Source organism: Lontra canadensis, unplaced genomic scaffold, assembly GCF_010015895.1.
Source record: "Lontra canadensis isolate GAN:19392208 unplaced genomic scaffold, GSC_riverotter_1.0 scaffold57, whole genome shotgun sequence".
Lineage (NCBI taxonomy): Eukaryota > Metazoa > Chordata > Mammalia > Carnivora > Mustelidae > Lontra > Lontra canadensis.
In genome coordinates, this window is record NW_022631051.1 from 8,372,208 (window position 1) to 8,396,202 (window position 23,995).

The window sequence follows — 23,995 nt, forward strand, 5'->3', positions numbered from 1 at the left end:
CCAATACTTGAGAAATTGCTATAACCGAACCTAAGAGTAAGAGGCTTTCACTTCAGAGGACTATGTCAGTTTTCTTTCTTCCCATTTAACATTTCTGTTACTCAGTCCAGACAGCATTTTGTATACTGAAGATGCACGTGGGGCAACTTGTCAAGCACTGACTACAGCCACACTGCCCTAATGCTGTAGCTGCACCGGCTCTTAATCCTCAGAAGAACCTCAGGAGATAGGTGCTACTACTGTTACTATCATCATCCCCCTTCTATGGAGGAGCTAGGGTGAGGGAACAGAAGTGACTTGCCTGGGCTAGGCAGCTAATGAACAGAAGGGCCAAAATTTTAATGCTATAATCCCTTATGGTTATTTGTATCTCTGAAAAACTTACCAATTTCCGATACAAGATAGTTTAAGAAAGTACCCAATAAAAATTGCTCAACTGTCTAGAATTTAGGCTGTTTGATTTTTTTTTAATTTGATTCTTCCCTGGGGACCTAGTCATAACAACCTGACCTTAATATTTGGACAAAACTCAATAATGTCAATAAACAAAAGACAATGACAAAACTCAAACCTTACTGGACCACTTTCCAGAATTTGCAACAAATCTGGAATCTGTCAACAAGAAAAGGACTCAACAAAAGGGGCAGGGGATGGGGTGGAGAGAAGGAGATATTTAATGCTAGTAAATTTAAACAAACAAACAAAAGGCAGCGTCATTTTGCCTTGTCTCTGGGCAGCAAACTCACTCAACTTTGCCTTCCCTGTAACCCGCAAGCAAGCAAGTACTTCGAAGTCGCCTGCCTTGGCTTGTCACTGCTGCCTGGGGAAGCCAAAGAATCAGTACTGCACTCGACTGCAACTTCATTCATGCTGTCCTCCTGAGGCCTGGAGTACAGGTATCTGGACTGAGAGTTTCTTACCTTCCCAAATCTACACTCATGCTGCACCATACTCCTGCCTATCAAGGGCTGCTATGAGCAACACCCCAAGAGCCACCTGCAACCCCGCCCACTTCTCACTGAAAAAAGTCCCTCGAAGGAGCACTTGAAGTGATGTCATTAAACTTGAAACCCACTGTAAGTACTTTAACAGTAGCATGAAATTGCCAGTGGCAGATCTTAAAACACCAATTCTGAATTGCCAATCGAGATACGTTACTCTGAGGTTTTCTGGAATCATGGATCCTGGGAGTGTGCTAATAAGTGATACGACCAAGAACTATGATGTCTTTTTATGCCCAACCTTGTGCCAAGAAAGACGTGAGGTAAAGGATATATTCTCAGAGACAACCAGAAGTTATCTGTATTTATCCAGGTAGGTCAAGATCATTGGAAATTTCCAAAAATAAATACATGCTGTGTGATTATAAATGCGTATGTATATTAACTGATTTCAGAAACAATAGCTTTAGAGGTGAATATTAACAGCACTCCTGTACCCAGGCAGGTTCTAAATCACTTTGTATCTCCATAGGTCAGAAATCATCACAGAAAAATTAACATAAAACTGTATCCAATAAGGAAAATACCACTCACGTAATATAAATCCAAATGAGGACTGAAGGTGAAGACAGTTGTCCCCTTTAGGAAAAAGTACCAGAAACAAAGAAACAAGGCTTGGGGGCTGCTGAACACACAGTTCTCTGAAGACACGCAGGTTCAGGAAGCATCAGCACCCACAAGCCCGGCCACAGTGCTCACATGAGAAAGAAGCTTCCTTCTTTCATCTTACAAATATTTCTTTCCCCAAAATTCAGAGGTCAAGAGGAGGTAGGCATATGGAGAGAAAGAAGAGTCTTTTTATAAATTGGCTATCCTACCCTTGTATGCCAAAAGAGATACTTTTATGAGTCAGTTATATTCATGCAGTTTGAGGCACTGACATTAACTTTGGATCTTATGATTTAGGATTTCAGAGAACTTTACTTCTCTTAGATTTTTATTTTAAGCTAAGGTTCTAGAACAGTATTGTCCAGTGAAATGTAATGGGAGTGGCATATGCAATTTTCAAATGTCTAGTAGTTGTGTTTTAAAAAAGATGAATTTTAACAATATGTTTTATTTAACTCAATATAAATATTGCCATTTGAACATATAATTAATATCTTTAAAATTACTGAGCTATTTTATACTTTATCTCCCTGTATTTCATCTTCAAAATCCGGTATGTGTTGTTTTTTTTTTAATTTAAAGATTTTATTTATTTATTTGACAGAGATCACAAGTAGGCAGAGAGGCAGGCAGAGAGAGAGGTGGAAGCAGACTCCCTGCCGAACAGAGAGCCCGATGCGGGACTCGATCCCAGGACCCTGGAACCATCACCCAAGCCGAAGGCAGAGGCTTTAACCCACTGAGCCATTCAGGTGCCCCCAGTATGTGTTTTATACTTTAAGCAGATCTCAATTCAGACTAGCCAAATTTCAAGTACTCAGTAGCATATCTGGTTAATGGCTTCAGTATTGGATAGCAAAGTTCCAGGCAGAGAAAATTATCCAGGTAAAACAAATCCATATTCGTTTACTCATTAATTATCCTTATAATAAAAAAAATTATAGCACCACATAAACTGTAGGAACCCTTAGACCATTTCTGTGGAAACTGACCCCTTCAAATGGGTAATAGGCTTTTCTGATCCTGAGTACCTGAAAAATACAGAGATGTTGCCAACATCCCACCTGAAGAAGGGGAAGAGAATGCCGTGGGTTTGCATGGAATACTAGATGAAGCTACATGGAGAATCTGATGGCTATAACATACCAGATAAACTGAAACAAACAAACAAAAAATTCTCCCAAACCACAAACTACACAGCTATAATAATAATAAAAACCACAATAAATTATGGTCATAAAATTCACCTCTATAGTGAAAAAGATCCTCAAAGTAAGTGAGTATATATTCTGAAACTAAGGAAACATGAACAAGTTTTAAAGTGGAGGGAGGGAGACTATCCAAAGAATAGCACATTTTCCCCACAATTAGTCTGTAAGAATGACCAGGAAATAAGCAATGAACAACTAGGGAAGCTACAAGTGCCTGAAAAAAGTTTGGTTTAACTATTTAACATTTTTCCAATCAACTCCAAACTGGAGAGAAGTTCACAGAGATTATAAAAAAAAAAGAGAGAGAGAGAAAGAATGAGAGACACACATACACACACATTTTCCTAATCTTAAACATCTGAGATAATTTTTACTTCTTCTGACTCACTGTTCACTGCCAAGCAAACCAAGTGTTCCCAAAGTCTGACTTCTGAAGAAGGGTCTCATGTTTTGTGGGCCTAATCTACACGCTGAGTATTTTATGGACGGGTGCAATGTTTCTCTTCATTAAAGATTTACTCCTGTTTCTTGGTTTGCCTATTTTTTTTTCTCCTTTACTTATTTGTTTCTTAAATTCCACATATGAATGAAGTCATATTGTATCTGTCTTTCTCTGACTTACTTCGCTTAGCATTATACTCTCTAGCTCCATCCATCTTGTTGCAAATGGCAAGATTATAAGCCTTCAAAATTTTACTAATAGTTTGTCTTGAATAGTTAAAATAATACTAATGATCAGAACAAAAGTTAGCTGAGAAACAAAATTGCTTAAGAATATTTTAATGCCTTTGAAATCTATACAACACTTAACTTATATTTAATTCCATTACCACAGATGGTCTGAGTTATTAAAAAAAGCCTTTTGCAGAATATTTGTCTTGCCTCACAGAAATTAAAGAGCCAGTATGTATGTTCATAAGAGAAACAAAGAGTTTTTGTCTACTTGTGTCCAATACTATGTGACCAGATAGGACAATAAATGTTACTTCTGTTTCTATTTTATATTTTATGTTGGTACATAACAGATTTCGGATAACCAGTCTTTGAACCTAGTTTTTGCAAATGTGGAATAAAAATGTTTTCATGAAAGCATAGCCAGTAAGCAGAGAAACATAACCTTCTACTGGAACTTCATTACATCTGCCATAAGTACTCGAGCTGTTCACTGTTAACAAAATTAAAGCATCTATTACATAAACTAAGTGCTCTGTAATTGCAGATCAAGCTTTTAATGTGCTAAAATTACCAAAATTCTCTGGTTTACTTTAATGCTTAAACTAACTTCATTATATGAAAATTCCACTTTAATAAAATCTTGTTCCCACTAGGGCTTTTGAGTAACAGGAAAGATTTAACATGAGGCTGAGGTATATATGAGGACACGAGCTTAAACTTTACAATTTTAAGATGGCCAGCTGGGTTTTCCACATGAATGGAAATATGCTTTTTGGAAGGAAGGGAGAAAACAAGTGCTTCAGTGAAGTACAGCCGTTATTTGATGCTAATCATACATAATACACAGGTATTATTTGTTTCCCTAAAAAAGTTTACCTGTATATTTGAATCTCCCTTTATAAATTTTCCTCCTTCTATTATAGTCATATATGAAAATCTGAGTTGATCTGGTGTCTGAATAAGTCCCATTCGATATTTCCTCATATTCAGTAACAGTTGTTTAATGTTAATATCATCTCCTTTTTCCATCTGCAAGAAAGGTAAAAATTATTCAAGGCTTTTGTTGTTAAGAGTCCAGGAAAGAGAAGCAATACGGACAGCTAGCTGCTAAGCATTCTGCAGTGTGCAGTGGGTCTCCCCAAGAACAAGAAAGTAGCACTGCAGCTGTAACTCTTTCTATACAGAACAGCTACCCCAACCAACCACCTTTCCCACACCCCAACTGTTCAAGCAGTAGATGGAGGCCTTTAACTGATACACAACTGATTCCAAACCAATCACAGTAATCTTATTTACTCTGGCCAGTGTTTGTCTAAGGAAGAACTTAGGAACAGTTTCAGCTTAATGTAAAGATAAATCCAATGAGATTAGTGTTTTGTTTTTTGTTTTTTTTTTTAAAGGTCATGACAGAAGTAAATCTTTTTTGCCCAGTGCCCTTCTGCCTTCATGTCTGTGTCCATAAGCTATCTAAAGATGGTGGAAAAGGAAGACAGGAAGAGCCTAAGTTTACAAGGACACTGTTAAGTCCCTGTACCAGCTCCGGACTATCGATCCCATATTTTAAGCAGCATAACCCTCGGCCCTGCTGAAAAAGAATCAAGTGGAAGTTCTGTCAGGGAATAGGCACAAACACACACCCCAGTTTTTAATAGTCATTCACCAGGAAGTGTATAGACAGTAGAATATTTTGTTAAACGTGTTAAAGTTCACTTTAATGTAACAATCAGTTTAAGATTTTATTTTATCTGAGCATGAGAGAGTGTGAGTGTGGGGCAGGAGGGGCAGAGGGAGTCAGAGAGAATCTCAAGCGGACTGTACTGAGTGCACCACTGAGATCATGACCTGAGCCGAAACCAAGTCAGACGCCTGACTGACTGAGCCATCCAGGTGCCCCAACCCAGTTTTCTTTTAAACTTTTTAAATTTAAATTTTAATTTTAAATTAAGTATGCTCTATGCCTGACATGGTGCTTCAACTCATGACTCCAAGATCAAGAGCTGCATGCTCTACTGATGAAGCCATCCAGGCACCCTGTAACAGTCCAGTTTTTGATTGAAGTGTGTATTACTTACAGGCAGAGTAGTGAAGCAATACAGTAGATGTACGAACATTCAACCCTTCCTGCGCTCCAGAGATGCCCTATGCCCCAAATAAGGAAAAAATGGACATTCTAAAAAAAAAAAAAGGCATGTGCCTGTATCCAGGCTGGGCTGGGAATGGGTTGGTGGACAAAGAGTATAGCCCTCTGGGGGTAGAGATTGGAATCTCGGGGGAATAATAATACCAACATTTACTGAGTGCTTAGAAAATACCAGGGACCCTAAGTGTTCCAAATGTATTAATTCATTTAATTCTTGCCACAGACCCGTGAGGAAAATTGTATCATTATCCTTAGTTTGTAAATAAGGAAACTCCGGGCAAGAGAAATGTTGTTTGAGCTGGAAGGAATTCAATATTTTATGTCAATGTGTATTTGAAAAACAAGGAAGAGGAAAGACCTATTATTTCTGTAATATAAAGCTATCAGGGGGGAAATAAAAGTCTTCTTGGAGATCTCTAGAATCATCTTGGATAGAGCTCCACCACTCACAAACAAGAGGCAGTTTTTAAAAGGGTATAAGTGAAATTTTTTTAGGTTTTTCTGAAAAAGGCAGAAGTTTAAGTTTTGAAAATCACAGTTCTGGGATATTGACATTAAAGCTTACTTCTGCCAAGGAAAACAATAAAAAATTATACAAGACTAAAATTAGATCATCAGCAGCACTTACCAGAACAAGACAGGTATCTACTAGAGAAAAGGTGCCTGACCGCCCAATGCCCGCGCTACAGTGGATCACTGCAGGCCCGTGTTCAGGATTCAAGGAACCAGACTCTCTCACTTTAAATAAGAAATTGAGAAATGAAGCTGGTGATTCAGGGACTCCAAAATCTGGCCAGGTAGTATAATGAAAGTGAGATATTGTTCTGGTTTCACCACTCTAAAAAAGTGAAAATCAAGGGAAAAGTTAGTTCTAATTTCTTTTTGTTGAAAAAAACTACTATGTGTTTTGTGTTAATGTTTTTAATACTGGTGATTTTTGTTTGGTTTTTGATAATCACTCACACAAGTTGGGAGTTCTTCAGGAGAATTTGGAATTTATTAATGATAGTATTTCTAAAACATTATTTTGCAGGCATGTCCTAAGCTTTTTAGGTATTAAGTCAACCCCTACAATGGTCCTAATAAAACCCCTTTTCCAGATGAGATAACAGAGGCAAAAGGTTAAGTAATTTACCCAAGGTGACACATTAAGAAATGGAAGAGCCTGAATCTGAAACTGCAGTCTGGGCTCTTAACCACCAACCTACACCATACGTGTTGCCAATATTTTAATTCATATATCATGAGGAGTATTCCTTTTTCTTTTCTATTAAAAAAAAAAACCCTACCAGTATAATTTTACATTCTTTAATGGTTTCCCTTTTAAGAATGGCCAACATTTTTAGATCTAATTTTTCTCATTATACGAGTTATCTTGTAGTTTGTGCTACACAGGCTCAGAGGAGCAACTCAAGAATTAATTTAAAGAAACAATCTTTACATTTTTAATTGAAATCGTTCTTCTAACTGCTGCTCTTCCCCATGGTAATAATTTCCAATCCCAAAACTGTTTGTAGGATTTAGCTGATGTGCTAAAATGGTTTACCAATAAGCTCTATGCTTCCTGTCTCTTCAAGCCTGCCTGGCATTCACTATCACTTCCTGGATCTTCCTGATGAGCTTTATTTCTGACTAACTCATTATGAAAATGTTCCTAAGCTTTTGCCAGCTGCCTTTTGCCCCATGAAGCACTTTAGTGTCTTCCAGTCTTCATTTTTGTAAACCGAAGCAGTAACTCTCTAACGTATCTCTGAACAATTTCTCAGTTTCACTGTAGGATGTTTATGGAGAGAGAAGCCATACAGGCAACATTAGGGGAAAAAAAACCCACCACCACACCATAATTTTAATGGTTAACAGCTAAAGATTATTATTATAGTATCCGGCTTTTGGTACAAGTTTTCAGAATTAATATTCATGTTATAAAAAAAAAATTTCCCCCTTTTTCAGTAGAAATGAAGACTCCTAAGTCCCAGAATGGTTATACAAGGTATAACACTGATTAAATACAGTGTAGAAATTCTTTTAAAAATTTCAAATTATATACTTTCAGTGACTAATTTTCTTAAAATTCAGCTTTCATAATTCCAAATACACTCTGATCCATAGGCTCTCAGTACACTGACAGTATTAGAAGACAGAAATCTATTACTAATTAAAATGATCATTGGGATTCCTAAATTTCAAGACATTTCCTTTTTAAAATTATAGCTTATTGTATGTAAAAAAGGGGGGGGGTTAAATTTACTGTATTAAAAAAAGGTATCGAAAAAATTCCAAATTAAGAAGGCTAATCTTCAGTTTCTTCTTACAAAGCCATAAATAGACACCTAACAACACAATACCAGCACAGAAATGGGCTAAAGTGGCTGTTCCTGCCATAGCCCAGGGGCATGGAGAACTCAAAGCCACATCTTCCTTTAAATGGGGTCTAAGATTCCAGTGGGTATTTTACCCCTTATTTCCAGCCCTCCCCACCTCCCCCCACCCCAACACACACTACCAGGCTGTGGTCATCCACTACGCTGACCTCACAAAGCAGGGCCAGATTCTGCCATGTGAGCCTAAACCAGGTCCAGTGTGGACCTGCTGGAGCTACCTGGTCTGAGCGGTGGTGCCAGAGCCCGGCTCACCTATGAGCTGTGCTCTGCAAGGTACGGCCCAATTTCCGACACAGCTGTATACTCACTTAATGCTACTTACTGCATCACCTCTGGCTTAAAACCTACAGTCAACCCACAATCCTGAGCAACTGCTTGCTTTTTTTTTCCACTTGTATGATTTTGGCTCAAGACTAGCAGTCTCTTGATTTTTTTCAAATTCAGGTCACGCTGTCTGGGATACTCAAAGCCAGTTCCCAGAAATGTTCACGACTGTTTGTATAATGCAGTCTTCCCCACTAATAGATTTTTGAGAATCAGTCTTTTTTCTTCCCCTAACAGGACCAGTCTAAAGAACTTCTTAAGAAGTTAATTTTTACTAATGTATCCCTGCTGAAACAAGATTCAAAGTCACAGCTCACAAAAATCATACAATTCCCAAGAGACCACTTCATGAAGCAGTAAGATCCATATGTTTACTACTGCGATAGAAAAGAAATGTTTATATGCTTAACTGGACCTCTTCTCTTTTTTGTGCTGGAAAAAAAAAAAAAGGGGGGGGGGGGGGGTGCTGGGGAAGGACTGCCAAAGGCTAGAGAGTTAAAACAAAATTCATCTTTATTCCAAACAAACTCTCTACATGTAGCCTTTGCAATTTTTGACAAACTCCCTATTTCAAAACTGGTAGAAGCCCCCTTTCCTTCTCCCAGGTCATCAAGTCCCATCAGTCCTCCTGTGACACCCAGCTGACCTCTCCATCCCCTCTCAATGCTGACCTCACACCCCATGGACACTGGTTGCATCTGCAATTACACGGCAGTCCCCACCTGCACATGCCTGCCAAATCTCCTTGTAAACACTGACTTATGAACACCACACTATGCACAGAATGTCAGTGGTTCACTCTTCTTTTTAAGGCAAAATGTTACTTAGATATTTTGAAGGAGAATTCTATCCCTGAATAAGGATATCTAATTCATTATATATGGAGGCCAGGAAAATAAGCTAGGAACTGAGTAGGTGTTAAGACCAGGGGCCACAGCCAGGCTTATGGCAATTTAAGTGTGTGCCGCCTAAAGCCATTCAAATTCAAGTTAACTACTATTTTATACAGACAGATTAAGATTATAAATTTTCTAATTATTACGAAGAAATCTACACGGCTCTTTGGTCCTAGGCCCAATTATTTTCACACTTTGGGCATTTATAGAAGTACCAAGATTATGTTTCCAAGACTTTCATCATAAGCCCAATTTTGTCATCTGTAAATGGTTAAAAACGGTACTTACCTTACAAGGCATAAACGAAAGGAGTATTTCTCAAATATTATTGAGGCATTAATGAGGAATAAATGAAACCGTGAATGTGAAGTGCCTAGCCTATGCCTGCGTATGGTAAATACTTAACAGATACCTTTTCTGAAGCAATTACACGAATTGTCTCTATTGTAGTTCCTAATAAGCGCCAATCAATTGTAAACCTCTCCACATTTTCAACTGTTTAACTTATTATTTCCTCTACACCAAGCAGTAGCAAAGTTTGTGAAACCTATCTCCTAAATACAAATTTATATGAGATCTGTAGCTCACCATAAGTGCCTCAGTTCAATCCCTCATTAATTTTTGCCAGGATCATTATACGGTCTGTATTAAATATTTAGTTACTGCAATTCATTCTGAAAGATGAACTCATCAGATCAGGAGGAGAGGAGAGTGACAGAAACAGGTACGCATGGGGCTTGCATTCTGAGAGAGAAAAGCAATACACAGAGATGTGGGCCCCCAGGGATCAGCCTTTTTGAGAAGTGTAGGGCTGTTAGCAAGAACAAACACTGAGTATCTAGACAAGGAGGAAGGACCAGTCTGGGCCGGGTCCTGGACTTCTGCATTGGCCACAGAAAGGGTTTTTTAGAGCAAAGTGGAAGGATCATGCCTGTGTTTTAGAATGACCACTCACTTGGTGAAATGGCAGAGGGAAGCACAAAGGTAACAGGTAAGGACTCTATCCATAGGGAGCTGAACACCTTGTTATGGAGTCAAAGTACAAAGTACTAAATAAGCCCATAAAATGGTAAGATTTAAATTATGGAGACAAGTGTTAAAGATTACAGCTATTAGGAAGGAACGCGTCACAGATGAACGAAGAAAGCCCTAACCAAGAAATGGGCCACAAGGTGGTCCTGAAGGGTGTGCAGGATATAAATAGGCAGAGAAGAGAGGATGACACTCCAGGTGGGATAAATTGTTCAGACTATTTTGAATCAAATCCCAGACGAGCATGATAATAATTAGGCACTCATCCTGTTCTGGGCAAATCTACAGGGACAGAGAAAGAGAAGGCAGTCAGCATTACAATAGTATTCCTGGAACTTGATAAACATAAAGCCGGCCAACAATATTATGGAAAATAGTGAAGGGCAACTGAAAAGAAAATCCTGAAAGACAAATAAGCACTCAAGATGACCTTACATTTTTAAAAGCCCTGCAAAACCTTCCCCATAACTGAAGCCACAGGGCCACTTCAAAAGCAGAGATGGAGTCTCTTCATTCAGGGGCAAAAGTTCAAACTCTGAGCTCTGCTGAAGACACTGGAAAGGGCTGCTGGTGTGCAGCTTTATGCTCCCTTAGACCAGAGGGCAATAAAAGAGCAGGGACCACACAGACCCACGGCTTTGGCCCCAGACCTGTTAATACATACAAGTCACACTCCTTTAGCAGCAGGCTGGTTCTCTGCAGCTCAGGATGAGGTTGGTGACCTCTCCCCACCTGCAGCATCACCGTTCTCACTCCTTTGGTATTTCTTTCTCCCTCAACTTATTCTTCTCAACTGCCCTTGCTCCTGTAGTCCTTCCCAATTCACTGATATGACAAAGGAAACAGATGCACACAACTAAAGCTACTAATTGTGAATTCTGCATGGAGTCTTAGGCCTGTTATAGCATTAATTCCCTTGATCCTTATAGCAACCCTCTGAGGCATGTGGTCCTTATCCTCATTCTGTAGATGAGAAACTGACACACAGAGGGTAAACAGTGGAACCAGCCACACAGCCTGGGATTTCAACTCAGGCAATCTGGATCCAGAGTGGAAATACTTAACCAAATGCAATTCTGCTTCTCATGTCGAAATGCTACTTTGTTCTTCTAACATTCCTAGTTCTTACTAAAGATTGTAAGATAGAATGTAAGCATACTGTTGCTATTAATTATGGTGGATTCTGAACCCAGGCCAATAAAAAATCACTCAGTCACTAACAACTGAAACAGTGGTTGGCCAGTTCATAGTTCACAGAAAGATGCTTTAGAACCAAGAATCTTCCTTTACTAGGACAATTAGCACTTTTTTCAAAAGACTTAGCCCCATATGTCATTCCAAGTCAAGAGATCTGGATTTGAGTTCTGGCCTGTCACTTATCAGCTGAGTAATCTATTTACAGGAAAAATCTTATAATCTGAACGGATTATAGTTTTTTTAAAAATACTGGAAATATGGAAATATTAAGAATATTTACTCTATCACATTATAGGAAGACTAGGGGTCAAATCATATATAAGTAAAAGTGCTTGGCAAAATGATAAAAAACAAAACTCATTTTATTATTAAGGTATAATCAACTCTTAATTAGGATAGGTGTCAGAAACAGGGAAAAACATCTATGACCTTCTCCATTCAAGTAAGTTTTTATGCCAGAAGCAGAGGAGGTACCTGGGATAAATACCAAGAGAAGATGATTCGAAGAATCATGGGAAGTTTATAGAAAAGCATTCTGTTTCTGGGAATGAGTACTGCACAGGCTAGTGTCAAACAGTTGCTGATGTAGGTCAGGGCAGCTTAAGACATATGTAAATGGAACAGTTGGTACAAAAAACTACAATAAGAGAAATTTATAAATAAATTTAAGTCTTGTAATTCCCAATCTTAAGACTTCTTAGATAACCTAAGAGATCACATAAAAAGCTTAGTTATGGATGTCAGGGGAAACTGGGCCTCGGCCCTCAACACTGTGCACCTGTCCTTATAGTATGCCGCAAAAACAGAGGCATTCCAAGAGAGCTACCATAAAATGTATTTCTTCATCTCTAAAAGTATGTGTGCGTGTGTATGCACTTTATATAGCCCCTCCTATAAAACTTTTTTTGGTCAATGACCCCATGTTAATCATTTCATTCAGTTCATGGTTAACTAAAACAGTATCTCACTATACAGACTAGATACATTCCTGAAATCATTTTTTGGCAAACAAACATTTTCCTATTTTCTAGTTGTCCTACCTCCTAAGAGCATATTATATTTTCCAGTTATCCTGATTACAACACAAAGAAGACATGTAGGTGGTAAAAGGGGGAGAAACGTCTTAATCCTCAACTTGACAATAGCAGGTTCATAATCCACCAGGTACATGTATCTCAACCAAGAAAGCAGGAACAATTCTCATATTTCTGGAAAAGATGCCAATAAATGTTCTTGGGACCATATGCTAAATTTATTTCACCATTTTCCAAAATTCAGGAAGGACAAATTTCTGTGGCCAATCATCTGAATCAACAACATTCCACTAAGTGACTTTCTTGACTTGCCTGCCACTCTCAGAAGCACCAAGTCCTGCCATGTTTACTGGGCGCCTATTCTACATCAGGTGGCCTGCGTACACATCTTCCTTTGATCTCCATGACAGCCCTGAGAGGGCACTATTACAGTCTCAGCTTTACAGATAAGGAAAGGGTGAGGGATGCTGAGCAACAGGACCCAGGGACATTTCTACTAAACAAAAGATTTGAATCCAGGTTTTGAATCCAATTCAAATTCAATTCTGGATTTGAATTTGAATCAAATCCAAATCCAATTCAAATCCAGGATCTGAATCCAGGTTAGCTTGATTGTAAAGCTCTCTCTTCATCCTCTCTACAATCCTCATATATCGACCTGAACTTCAAAATCCTTTGTTTCTAGGTTTTCTCAAGGGTCCTCAGAGAGCTACCACATGTAGGAAACACAATGTAAACCCTATGGTTATGACTACATACTATTTTAGATACTATCGAAATGTATGTGCAGCCCCAAACTTCAAATCTAATGACAAAAAAATAATTCTGAAAATCAGCAATATAAGGTCCAATCTTTTGGGCATGAAGAGTCTTACATTGATATTTTCTAACTGCAGTAGATGTACTGTATAATATGACTTCACATCTTCTGACAAGAACTTCACACTGAATCCTGTTTCTTTAAACAGCATCTCTCGATCATCTTTTGTCGGCCAGTACTGTGCACATTTAACCTAAATTTAAGGATATGTAGATATTAGTTCATAGACATTATGGAACTCTAAAAAGCTGGGAATGGAAGACAAACCACACACATACATGTTATATTTTTTTCAAGTACCCAAATCTACGAACAATTGTACTACATTAGATGATCAATGTATTTTAATAAGATTGGCATTTTATAAAAGCAGGTCTGTTAAATGTTACTATAACTTATAGTAAAAAAAAAGCCATCAACAGATACGTTCATAAAAGTGAATCTGTCATTTCTAAAGCGTGATAACCTATATTTTAACATCATACTGGCAATTCACTTTACATTTCTAAAATTATCAACCCCTTGAAAGAATCTTTTCTTCAAACAGTATTGAAAAGGTTTTATTTTACAAGTATTTTCTACAAATACCTGTGAATCTGCTACCAAATACTACTTACCTAGAAATAACAAAATTAAGTCAGGGGAATGAATCATAATATAAGTCTCCTTAGGGGCGCCTGGGTGGCTCAGTCAGTTAAGCATTGGACTTTGGCTCGGGTCATGATCTCAGGGTCCTGGGAAAGAGCCCCCTGTCTCAGGGCTCCCACTCAGCAGGGAGCATGCTTATCTCTCTCCCTATTGCCCTCCTCTTGATTATGCTCTCTCCCTCTCTCTAATAAATAGCATCTTTAAAAAAAGAGTAAGAAGATAAGCCCCCTTTATCTAGAGTTAGTATATTTTGGCAGAGATACTAATATGGAATTCCTATTTGTGACGATAAAAGCAACTTCCCAAAAGCCAAAGTATGTGGCAAGGTGAGATAAAGAGCCACTTCGTTAGGGGGAAAAAAACCCCCACAAAAATATCCTTATAAAATATGGTCATTTCTTCTTTTCCAAATCACAAACAGTTAACAACACCTCCAAACAAATAATTTACTATAAGCTGATACTTCCAAGGGTGCTAAAAGACATTTTAAATAAGATCCAAGAGGTGTAAGAGTGTAAGTGAGAACAACTCAGAAATGCAGAGATAGGAAACAGAAAAAAACTAGGAATCAAAGAACACATCATTTCAGAAAGGAAGACGAAACTAAAAGGAACAGAGGCATGAATAAACACATCAGATAATGTCCTAGGAAAACAAGAAGAGGAAAAGGAAGACATTTCTTAAATAAAAAAGAAATGGAGCGAAAGACAGGAGTTAAGAGAAAGAGACAAATATAAAAATAAGCAAAGAAAATCTAGTGTGTATCACAGGAGGACCCAAAAAAGAACACTAAAGCAAGCAAAGAGTAAATACTAACAAGTAAAATGAATACAATTTAAAGAACATACTATGCATCTGGAAAAACTGACCCTTGACTAACCAACATTTAAGACTATTTTGGTAAAATTAACGGGATTTGAAGGAAAAAAAAAAAGCTTTTGGGTAACCTAGATAAAAAAGAACACATGACTTACAAAGGAAATAAAATCAGATATTCAATTGACTTTGTCAGTAATCTGTAATGCCAAAAGGAAATGGGAGTAATGTATTTAAGTTGCTCAAAGAAAAGCAAATGTGAGCCAAGATTTTATATCCTGCCAAAGTGACTTTTAAGCATTAGGACAGCACAGTAAACTCTCATCGACAGGTAAGAAATCAGGAACTATAATGCCCATGAGTTCCCTCTTTAGTATGCGCTACAGAATGAGCTATCTACAGAATGACTGGAGAGACAGCAGTAAGACCAACAGTGTAAATTAAATATATATTTATATATAGAACTAAGATTTTACAAGGGATATAAGACAGACCACAGTATAGGTAGGATTTTATATACTTTGACAATGTAGGTAAAGTACAACTTAAAAACAGAACGAGATGGGAAAAACATAAAAAATTTAAAACTTATTCAGTAATTACTTTGGTGATGGAGCTGATACTCTTATTATGAGTATTTTTGGTGTTTAACATGGGACAAAGTAAATGAGTCATGAAATATTCTTTATCCGTTGTGTCTTTGAGAAGCTGGATTCATGGTATGGAAAAAGAAGGCAACTGATACAAGATGGAAAGCGTTAAGCCATCCCCCTACTGTTCTAAATTTGAATTGAAGTATCAGTATGAACCCTTGAAGTATGTTATCTAACACACAAACACATATTTTCCTTAGCTCTGTTCACTAAAAAGCTCTAAAAACAATGATAAACCCAGCATCAGTAAACATTCCTATTTTTACTGTCATCTTGAAATACCATTGTCCAATAAAAGAAACCAAGGATCCTTAGAGAAATGGCTGATTCTATGAAGAAGAGGTTAAGGAGTCATTCCAGATAGTAAGAAAATTATTAAAGACTCTTTGGTTTTATCTCTTAGATTTCTGACTCAGAGCCCAACTTGCAGAGATTCCTGCTAGCTAACAGAGAAATAATTCAACTACTAAGACATATAATAACTGCAATGGAGCCATATATGATTAAATCTAGGAGTTCATAGTAACTGATCCCTTCCTGCCCCTGTCCCCACACCAAAAAAATCTAACTGGTCACCTGTTGAGACACTAGGGAATCAACTATTTTGAAAACTGCTTTCCTATATAAAAGTGGTCAACTAACTAGAAGGGAAGTTTCTTTCTTTCTTTCTTCCTTTTTTTTTATTTGGTAGAGAAGCGGGGCGGGGGAGGGAGAGGAAGAGGGAGAGAGAAACTTAAGCAGACTCTGTGCTTGATCCCAAAACCCTGAGATCACAACATAAGCCTAAACCAAGAGTCAGGCGCTTAACTGACTCTGCCCCTAGGCACTTTGAAAGTTTCTTTCTATAGAAGTATTCCAACAAAAATTTAAGAGGGAACGATAAAATTGGAATATCACTATTTTGTAACCCTTAACTAAATAAGGAACTAAGCACTGACCAGCAATGCCTGCTAACAGCATAAAAAGAAAGATAATCAGACATTAGGGGCCTCTTCATAAACAAAGCAATATCACCCATGAAATAATCTTCCCCAGAATTATTAAACTTGAATCTTATGAGGCACCTAGTCCCAACCACCATAAATATGATCTCTAATTTCTAGTGGCCCTCTTATCTTATGAATATAGTAATTATACTCCAAAAGGAGAGATGAAACTTACACTACTTTGCAATGCTGCTCATATTGTTCAAACAATGTCATCATCACTTAATTTTTAAGTCACATTGGAAGCCATGAAAAAGCCACTGTAAACAACTATGCTAACATTGCTAGACATTCTGGTATGTGAATGCCACTTGGGATTAGAAAGAGAGTAGAATAATTTGTACCACCATCGAAGGCGACCAAATATTAATTTAGATAAAAGTAAGAATCAGGAATCTGAAGAAGATCTTAGGCTTGAAAAGACCTTACTGACAATACTTTCCAATGTGTTTCTTTGACAGAAAAAGAACCTAAAAGTGCAAAAGTTAAAAGATTTAACTAATTAGCACTGTGTTTAGACAGTACCTCAAGTTTCAATAAATTTATACATTCCCAAACTTATGGTCTCATGACCTAAAAGCCAATAAAAATTCATATAGGTTAACAAAAACCTGTCACTTAAATCTTTTACAAACTTTTCAAGATTTTGATGATAATAAATTATAAAAATTCTAATAAAGCCTAGGGAGTCCAAAGCTCTATGTCACCACTGGTCAATATGTGTTTCACTATATTTACATCTTGGAGAGTAGTGGTGTACAACTATTGTTTAAATACTTAAGCCAAGATACTTGTGATCTCTGTCTGTCAAATAAATAAATAAAATATTTAAAAAAAAAAAAATAAATAAATAAATACTTAAGGCAAGAAAGGAAAAGGATATACTACTTCTGGTAAGGAATACCCTGACCAGAGCCTTTAGCAATTCAAGGCCAAAACCAATAAATTAATGAATATCCCAAAAGAAATATGAAAACATTTATAAGCTAATGATACAGGCAGTACACTAAGTTGTAAATATTAAGTATTACTCACCGATTCCTTCTCCACAACTCGGTTTAGCATGACAACTGCTTTGGTTTTTTGCTGCCAAACCATGAGCCAGAAATGGCAACCTGTATTAGGAAGTGGACCCTGTAAGAATAGAGAAGAAAAAGGAGGTAAGAGAAAGGAGATGGAACAAGGTTCAAGGAAAATTCCTTCAAGTATGCTTCTGGTTTAAGAACAATGTACTGAATCATAATAAGTAAATCATGAATTTAAATCCACTAGAGTAAAAAATCAGTCTGTACTAGTTGCTTATAAATGATCAAAACTGACTTTTATTGACTTAGGCCAAAAAGGAATTTTTTAGGTTATCAGCTGACTTTCAGAGTTGAGGGCTGGAAAGCCAGGCTTCAGTGGGAACCAATGTCAAGGCAAGATTCTGCTCAAAGGAGTCCACCTGGGACAGTGCTCCGGACCCTGGTACTACCATCACTTCACTTTGTTGGCATCGCGATAAGAAGGTGGCTATAGCAATCACGCATAACCTTTCAACAAACCAGAGTCAAAATATGGACAGGAATATCTGACTGGTCATGTTCTAGCTGCAAAGAAAATTTCTGTCCCTTTCAGCTTTCATACCAGGAAGAGGCCTTGCCTGCCATGGATCATGGCAGTCCTACGAAAGAGGAAATCTGTACCATCACTGGCCAACCAACCACCCCAAGTGAACCAGAAAAAGATTTCCAGAAAAAGCAGAAATTTCAAAGTGCCTGTAGCTGCTGATCTACAAAACCACAGCATGTGTGACCTCAATAGAAGACTTAAAAGAGGCAATGGCTCATACTATGGGGGGGGTTCAAATCCAATTATCTTCACATTTTACTTAATGGGAGCACAGGGCAGAAGAAAGGGCAAATAAGAGATGAAAAGGCCAGGGTCAAATTATAGCTTATTTTACAGGTGAAAATGAATGAGGCTCTCCTGCAACTAACGGCCGAGTCAGCAAGCACTCTCCTCACAGGGCAGAGGGAGGGGCAGCTTCGGGCCGGAGGCCAGGTCTCCTGGAACTTCAGCTTCCCCTGACAAACAAGGTTTGAGGCTGAAAGCATCTTTTATGCAGTTGTATTCCCTGCTGTATAGCAGATTCCTTATTAATATTATTTAAATTAATAAACTCTAAGCTTCTACGTTATAAAAAGGCCAGAAATCCACTCAGAATCCCGAGTAATGACAACCAAATGTTTGAAGATACTGTTCTCCTCACTCAATGTGTATTATCTATTACTTGATCTACTTCTAAAACAAAACGAAGTGAGAAAATCACCAGTTAAAATGAATGCCTTTTCTTTCATTTAGAAAAATGGATCTATCCATTCACCAGAGAAATCACTCCTTAGTGTGTATACATATGGAAACACAAAACACATTCTGTCAGTGGTTCTAAGGTCGTAGTGTGGGTTATTTCTCAGATCTTCCACCTACAAGCAATACTAACAGTTTTTGTTGTTTGTTTGTTTTTTGCGAAGTGGAGATTTACAGCAAGGAATGATTATATATAATTTTTTTTTTTTTTTAAATTCAGAGGAGGGGTGCCTGGGTGGCTCAATCAATTAAGCATCTGTCCTTAGCTTAGGTCATGGTTCCAGGGTCCCGGGATCGAGCCCCGCAGCAGGCTCCCTGAAGCAGGTGGGAAGCCGGCTTCTCCCTCTCCCACTCCCCCTGCCTGTGTTAGCTCTCTCACTGTGTCTCTGTCAAATAAATAAAATCTTTAAAAAAAATTTTTTTTTACAGAGGAAAAAGGTGACAAAAAGAAGCAACAAACGACAATTAGAATAGCTAAGGTTTTAACAAACATTCAGCATCTCTAGTTTTGTGTCCTATAAAATATCCCCAGCCTTCGAAGAGCTTACTAAGAGGCAAGGAGAAGTCCTTGTTCTACTAACTGAAACATATCAAGCACCACAAGAGTGAGGGGTAAACCATCAGATCTTCCCAAGTAGGGAGGATGGTACAACAGAGCCTTAAAAATGAGGAGGGAACTGATATAGGGAGGCATCGTAGAAGGACAGGGAGCAAGCCAGGGTCCATTCCAAGAATAAGACAAGGCACGTGCAAGTATAGGGTACATTTGGGAGAGACAAAGAAACCAATGAGGGCAAAGTAAAGGTAAGTATACAGTAGGAAACCACACCTGTAGAGTGTGGAGGGTCCTGAATGCAGGAAACAGTCACCAAACTTTTTAAGAAGTAAAGTGATGTGATCAGATTTGTATGTTACAAAAATAACTGGAGGCATTGCTAAAAAGACAGGTTAGGAAGGGAGGGACTGGTAGCAAGGAAATAAATTAAAAAGCAATTGCATTAGGATTCGGTAGAAGGTGAGGATAGCTTTCACCCAGGTGGGAAAAACAGGAAGCGAGCTGGCTTGGTTTAAAAAAGGAAAAAAAAAAAACAAAGAAAAAGAAAAAGAAGAGTTAGATGTAGAAAATACAGAATTTGCGATGTAAATGAGTCATCTGGATAAAAATATCCAGTGAAGACCTGGGGGATAATTATAATAACATAGGGGGGAAATTCAGGAAAGAATAAAAAAGCCTAAGACAGCCTTCCGAGTCCTCCAACTCTAAATGCGGGGAGCTCTATCAGGACACACAGCACAGTCCAATAGGGACAGGGCACTTAAACACAATTTGTAGGCATTTTTCTTTATCACAATGGGATTTACAACATTTTATAAGAGAACCATTACTACTACTATTACTACTAATAATAAAGAGCAGTAACACATGCCACAATGAATAATCCATGGAGGGCTTACCACAGTACCAGGAACTATAAAAGTTGCTCTTAGCACTGTTTCAGAGATAATATAGGTAGACATCTATAATATAGATATATACACATAGGCTTGGGGAGTTAGGTAGCTTGTCCAAAGTCACACAGCAATCTTATGGTAGGAGAGCTAAATGATTAAGAACATGACCCATGGAGCCAAAGGGACTTCAAATCTGGCTTCAACTCACTTGTTGCACGGGCTTGGTAAAGATGTTTAATGTTCCTGGTCTCTTTAGATAACTCCTCGTGCATAAAACCAGTGTTTACCAGAGAGTTATTTTGAACCTTAAATTATACAAAACACATAAAGTATAGAATAAGGTTACAAAATTGCTAGCTGTTACTAATTTTATTTCCTACTATGATGTAAAAATAAAGTTCCTAACAACAATGTTTTACGTAATGTCTATTTAATTTTTTAAAGATTTTAAGGGGGGGGAGGGGCAGTTGGAGAGGGAAAAAAAGAGAATCTCAAGCAGATGCTATGCTCAGCATGGAGCCCAACGTGGAGCTGGAGTCAGATGCTTAACTAACTGAGCCACTCAGGTGCCCCACTGCCCATTTTATTTAAATAATGCCTACCACACAGCAGATACTCAATAAATCTTTGTCAGATGAATGAATACCTAATGAAGTAGTTGGACAGGATTTGGGCACAGATGCTGTGAATCCAGTGTCTATATTCTCTTAAAATATAAAGGTTGAATGCAGTTTCCGAGAGTTGAAGTCTCAGATGTAGACTGAAAGGGGGGAATAAACTCCTAAATCAGAAACCTGAGAAGCACCTACAAAATTTAGGATTATGATGAGAAAAAAAGAACAAATAAACAAGACTGGGGAAAAAGGGAGAGAAAGAGAGAGAGAGAGAGAGAGAGAAAGAAAGGTGTGAGAAGGGATCTAGGGTAATTATTTCTTTTATATTTTTGAACATGATAGGTTTTTTTCAAACAGAAAGTAAACTAAAATTCTAAAAAATGAGTTTATTAAAAATGTCATAAATCCTCCTAAGAAAAACTCCAAATATTACAAAAAGGCAGAAAACAATAAAGTTTGATTATTCCTAATTCTTAGAAATAACCAATACTAATGCTGTATGTATAATATATTTAGCCAATCCCTCACAGATTATTTCTGTCCTATTATTTCTGGTCCTGTGCTATTAAAACTAAGCTGCAATAAACACCTTCACATATATCTTTATGTCTGTACATATTTAACTACTGAGTATTATAAACTTTTAAATCTCTGCTATTTTCACTGGTAAAAAATGAGAGGTGGCCACTGGTTTAAAATTATATTCCCTAATGACTAGAAAAATTATGTATCTTTTCACAGGTATATTGTCTACCCTTATATTCTGCCTTGAACTGTGATTTTATGTTCTTGCCATTTTTAAAAACGGTTTCTCTCTCTCTCTTTTTTTTTTTAACATATAGCAGCTACTTTAAGTAAAATGAAGTAATTAGTTTTCATTTCCTGTCAATCAGAAATAGTCCAATAGAATATCTTTTTACTATATGAAACTGTTGTCTCTTTCAATAACAGGTTATTCTGACCCAAATTTTTAAAAAGCTCAAATATTACAAACATATACCTTATCTTTTGAATTTAAAAATCATTAACTGGGGGATATAACAGCACTACTCATTAAGTCTCTTGTCATTTGATAAAGAGTAGCTGGTGTGGATAAACCAAAATAATTTCTATTTTCAAACAATGAAAGAGTACTAGTGCTGGAATATGGGTGTGGCCAATGTGCCAAGAAGCAACTGGGCAGAATGCCACAAGGAACCCTCATGCTTTCTGGCCTCCCAGCCAATATTCGGGGCACCTGGTCTTACTATCCTCACTCTGAGCAAAGGCCAGACATCATCAAAGGCATGTTCATATTCTCTGAAAACGTATGCCAGAGAAAGGGGTTGAGAAGGGCTTTTGGTTATGATAGAGATTATGTGAAGAGAATTTAACAAAACATTAACAAACATTTTGTATCAGTATAAAGGAAGGAAGGAAGATAATTTGCCTTAAAAGAACTAGTGTAAGCCATTCATTAAAGAAATTTCCTTTTTAAAAATAACTTTAATTTCATGTTCACGTACATACCTGCAAAACACTGAGGTATCTACATTTTACTACATAATGACAGAAAAAACTGAAATGGTATTTCATTTCCAAAAGAAGTAAAGACATCCTTTTAGCTATGTTTCAAAGCAGACCAACCACGGTAACTGCACTGCAAGGCATTTGCTTGACATCCCATCACTTGCCTGTGTTAAGATGTAACTCCTTTGCGCTTCTTCTATATCAACTAAACTGGCATTTATATAATCATTTTCAGCATTTTGCAGCTTAACACGACTGTGATCATCTGAAACAGAGAATGATAAGCATAATTGTCATTTCAAACTTCTCACTTCTTTTTTACTCTAATAGTAATGTTCTGGGTACTTTTAAAATGATAGAAGAAACAAAGAAAAATAAACTAGTACCACAGGAGAGTTGAGTCAAGTCCTAAATTATTCTCTTTTATATGAAGGAAGCATAAAAATGAAACTTGTTGTTCGTTACTGTGGTACTGGAAATGCTTTTGTTTGTAGTAGGTTAGCTACTGTAACAGAAAAATTAACCAAAGAGTAAAATATAGTAAAAGGAATAAAGCACCTACCGTCCTAAAAGTAAAGATTCATTTAGAGTCTTGGTGCCTAAGAACTGTTAGGTCTACCTACAAAAAAATCCAAAATGGCCTCAGATAGAGAAGACTGGATTTCCATGGTAGCTACTGTTCATTTTCTTCATTCAATTGATCTGCATTCAACTATATTTAAATAATTTTCAGTACTTAATTGTATGTAAATTAAGTGTTAAAGATTTTAAAATACAGACGGAATACTCTAATTCTTTTTCTTTCTTTCTTCTTCTTCTTCTTCTTCTTCTTTTTTTTTTTTAAAGTAGGCCCCATGCCCAATATGGGGCTTGAATTCACAAACCCAAGATTAAGAGTCGCATGCTCTACTGACTGGGACAGCCAGGCGACCTGGAATATTCTAATTCTTTACAGGACAACACAACAGATAAATAGATCTAGTTTAGATATATTTCTAGCGTTTAAAAGTAAAAATGTCACCATCTTCAATAACATGGATGACCCTACAGGGTATTATACCAATTGAAATAAGTCAGGCAAAAAAAAAAAAAAAAAAAAAAAAAAATGACTTCACTTATATGTGGAATCTAAAAAAAATAAAACAAAAAACAAAAACAGATGCATAAACCCAGAGAACAAAACCAGTGGCTGTCAGAGAGTAGGAGGGTGGGAAGATGAGCAAAACAGGGGAAGGGGATTAAGAGTTACAAACTTCTGGGGCGCCTGGGTGGCTCAGTGGTTAAAGCCTCTGCCTTCGGCTCAGGTCATGATCTCAGGGTCCTGGGATCGAGTCCCACATCGGGCTCTCTGCTCAGCAGGGAGCCTGCCTCCTCCTGTCTCTCTCTGCCTGCCTCTCTGCCTACTTGTGATCTGTCAAAAAAAAAAAAAAAGAGTTACAAACTTCTGGTTATGGGGCGCCTGGGTGGCTCAGTGGGTTAAAGCCTCTGCTTTTGGCTCAGGTCATGATCCCAGGGTCCTAGGATGGAGCCCCACATAGGGCTCTCTGCTCAGCAGGGAGCCTACTTTCCTTCCTCTCTCTCTGCGTGCCTCTCTGCCTACTTGTGATCTCTGTCAAATAAATTAAAAAAAAACTTCTGGTTATAAGTA

At 37.6% G+C, this 23,995-nt stretch overlaps 1 protein-coding gene across 4 annotated transcripts in view; it reads right to left on the bottom strand.

Annotated features, from left to right (window-relative positions):
* Positions 1 to 23,995, bottom strand: part of PTPN2 (protein tyrosine phosphatase non-receptor type 2) — an 80,572-nt gene that overhangs the window by 15,310 nt on the left and 41,267 nt on the right. For 3 of the 4 annotated variants that reach the window (XM_032875812.1, XM_032875810.1, XM_032875811.1), the window contains exons 3-7: positions 22,512 to 22,612; positions 17,459 to 17,557; positions 13,376 to 13,513; positions 6,265 to 6,474; positions 4,373 to 4,525 (exon numbers count right to left, since the gene is read on the bottom strand). In XM_032875812.1, the coding sequence (XP_032731703.1) occupies positions 4,373 to 4,525; positions 6,265 to 6,474; positions 13,376 to 13,513; positions 17,459 to 17,557; positions 22,512 to 22,612 (701 nt within the window). The remainder of the gene's footprint in view (positions 1 to 4,372; positions 4,526 to 6,264; positions 6,475 to 13,375; positions 13,514 to 17,458; positions 17,558 to 22,511; positions 22,613 to 23,995) is intronic. The other variant, XM_032875813.1, reaches the window with a different exon arrangement.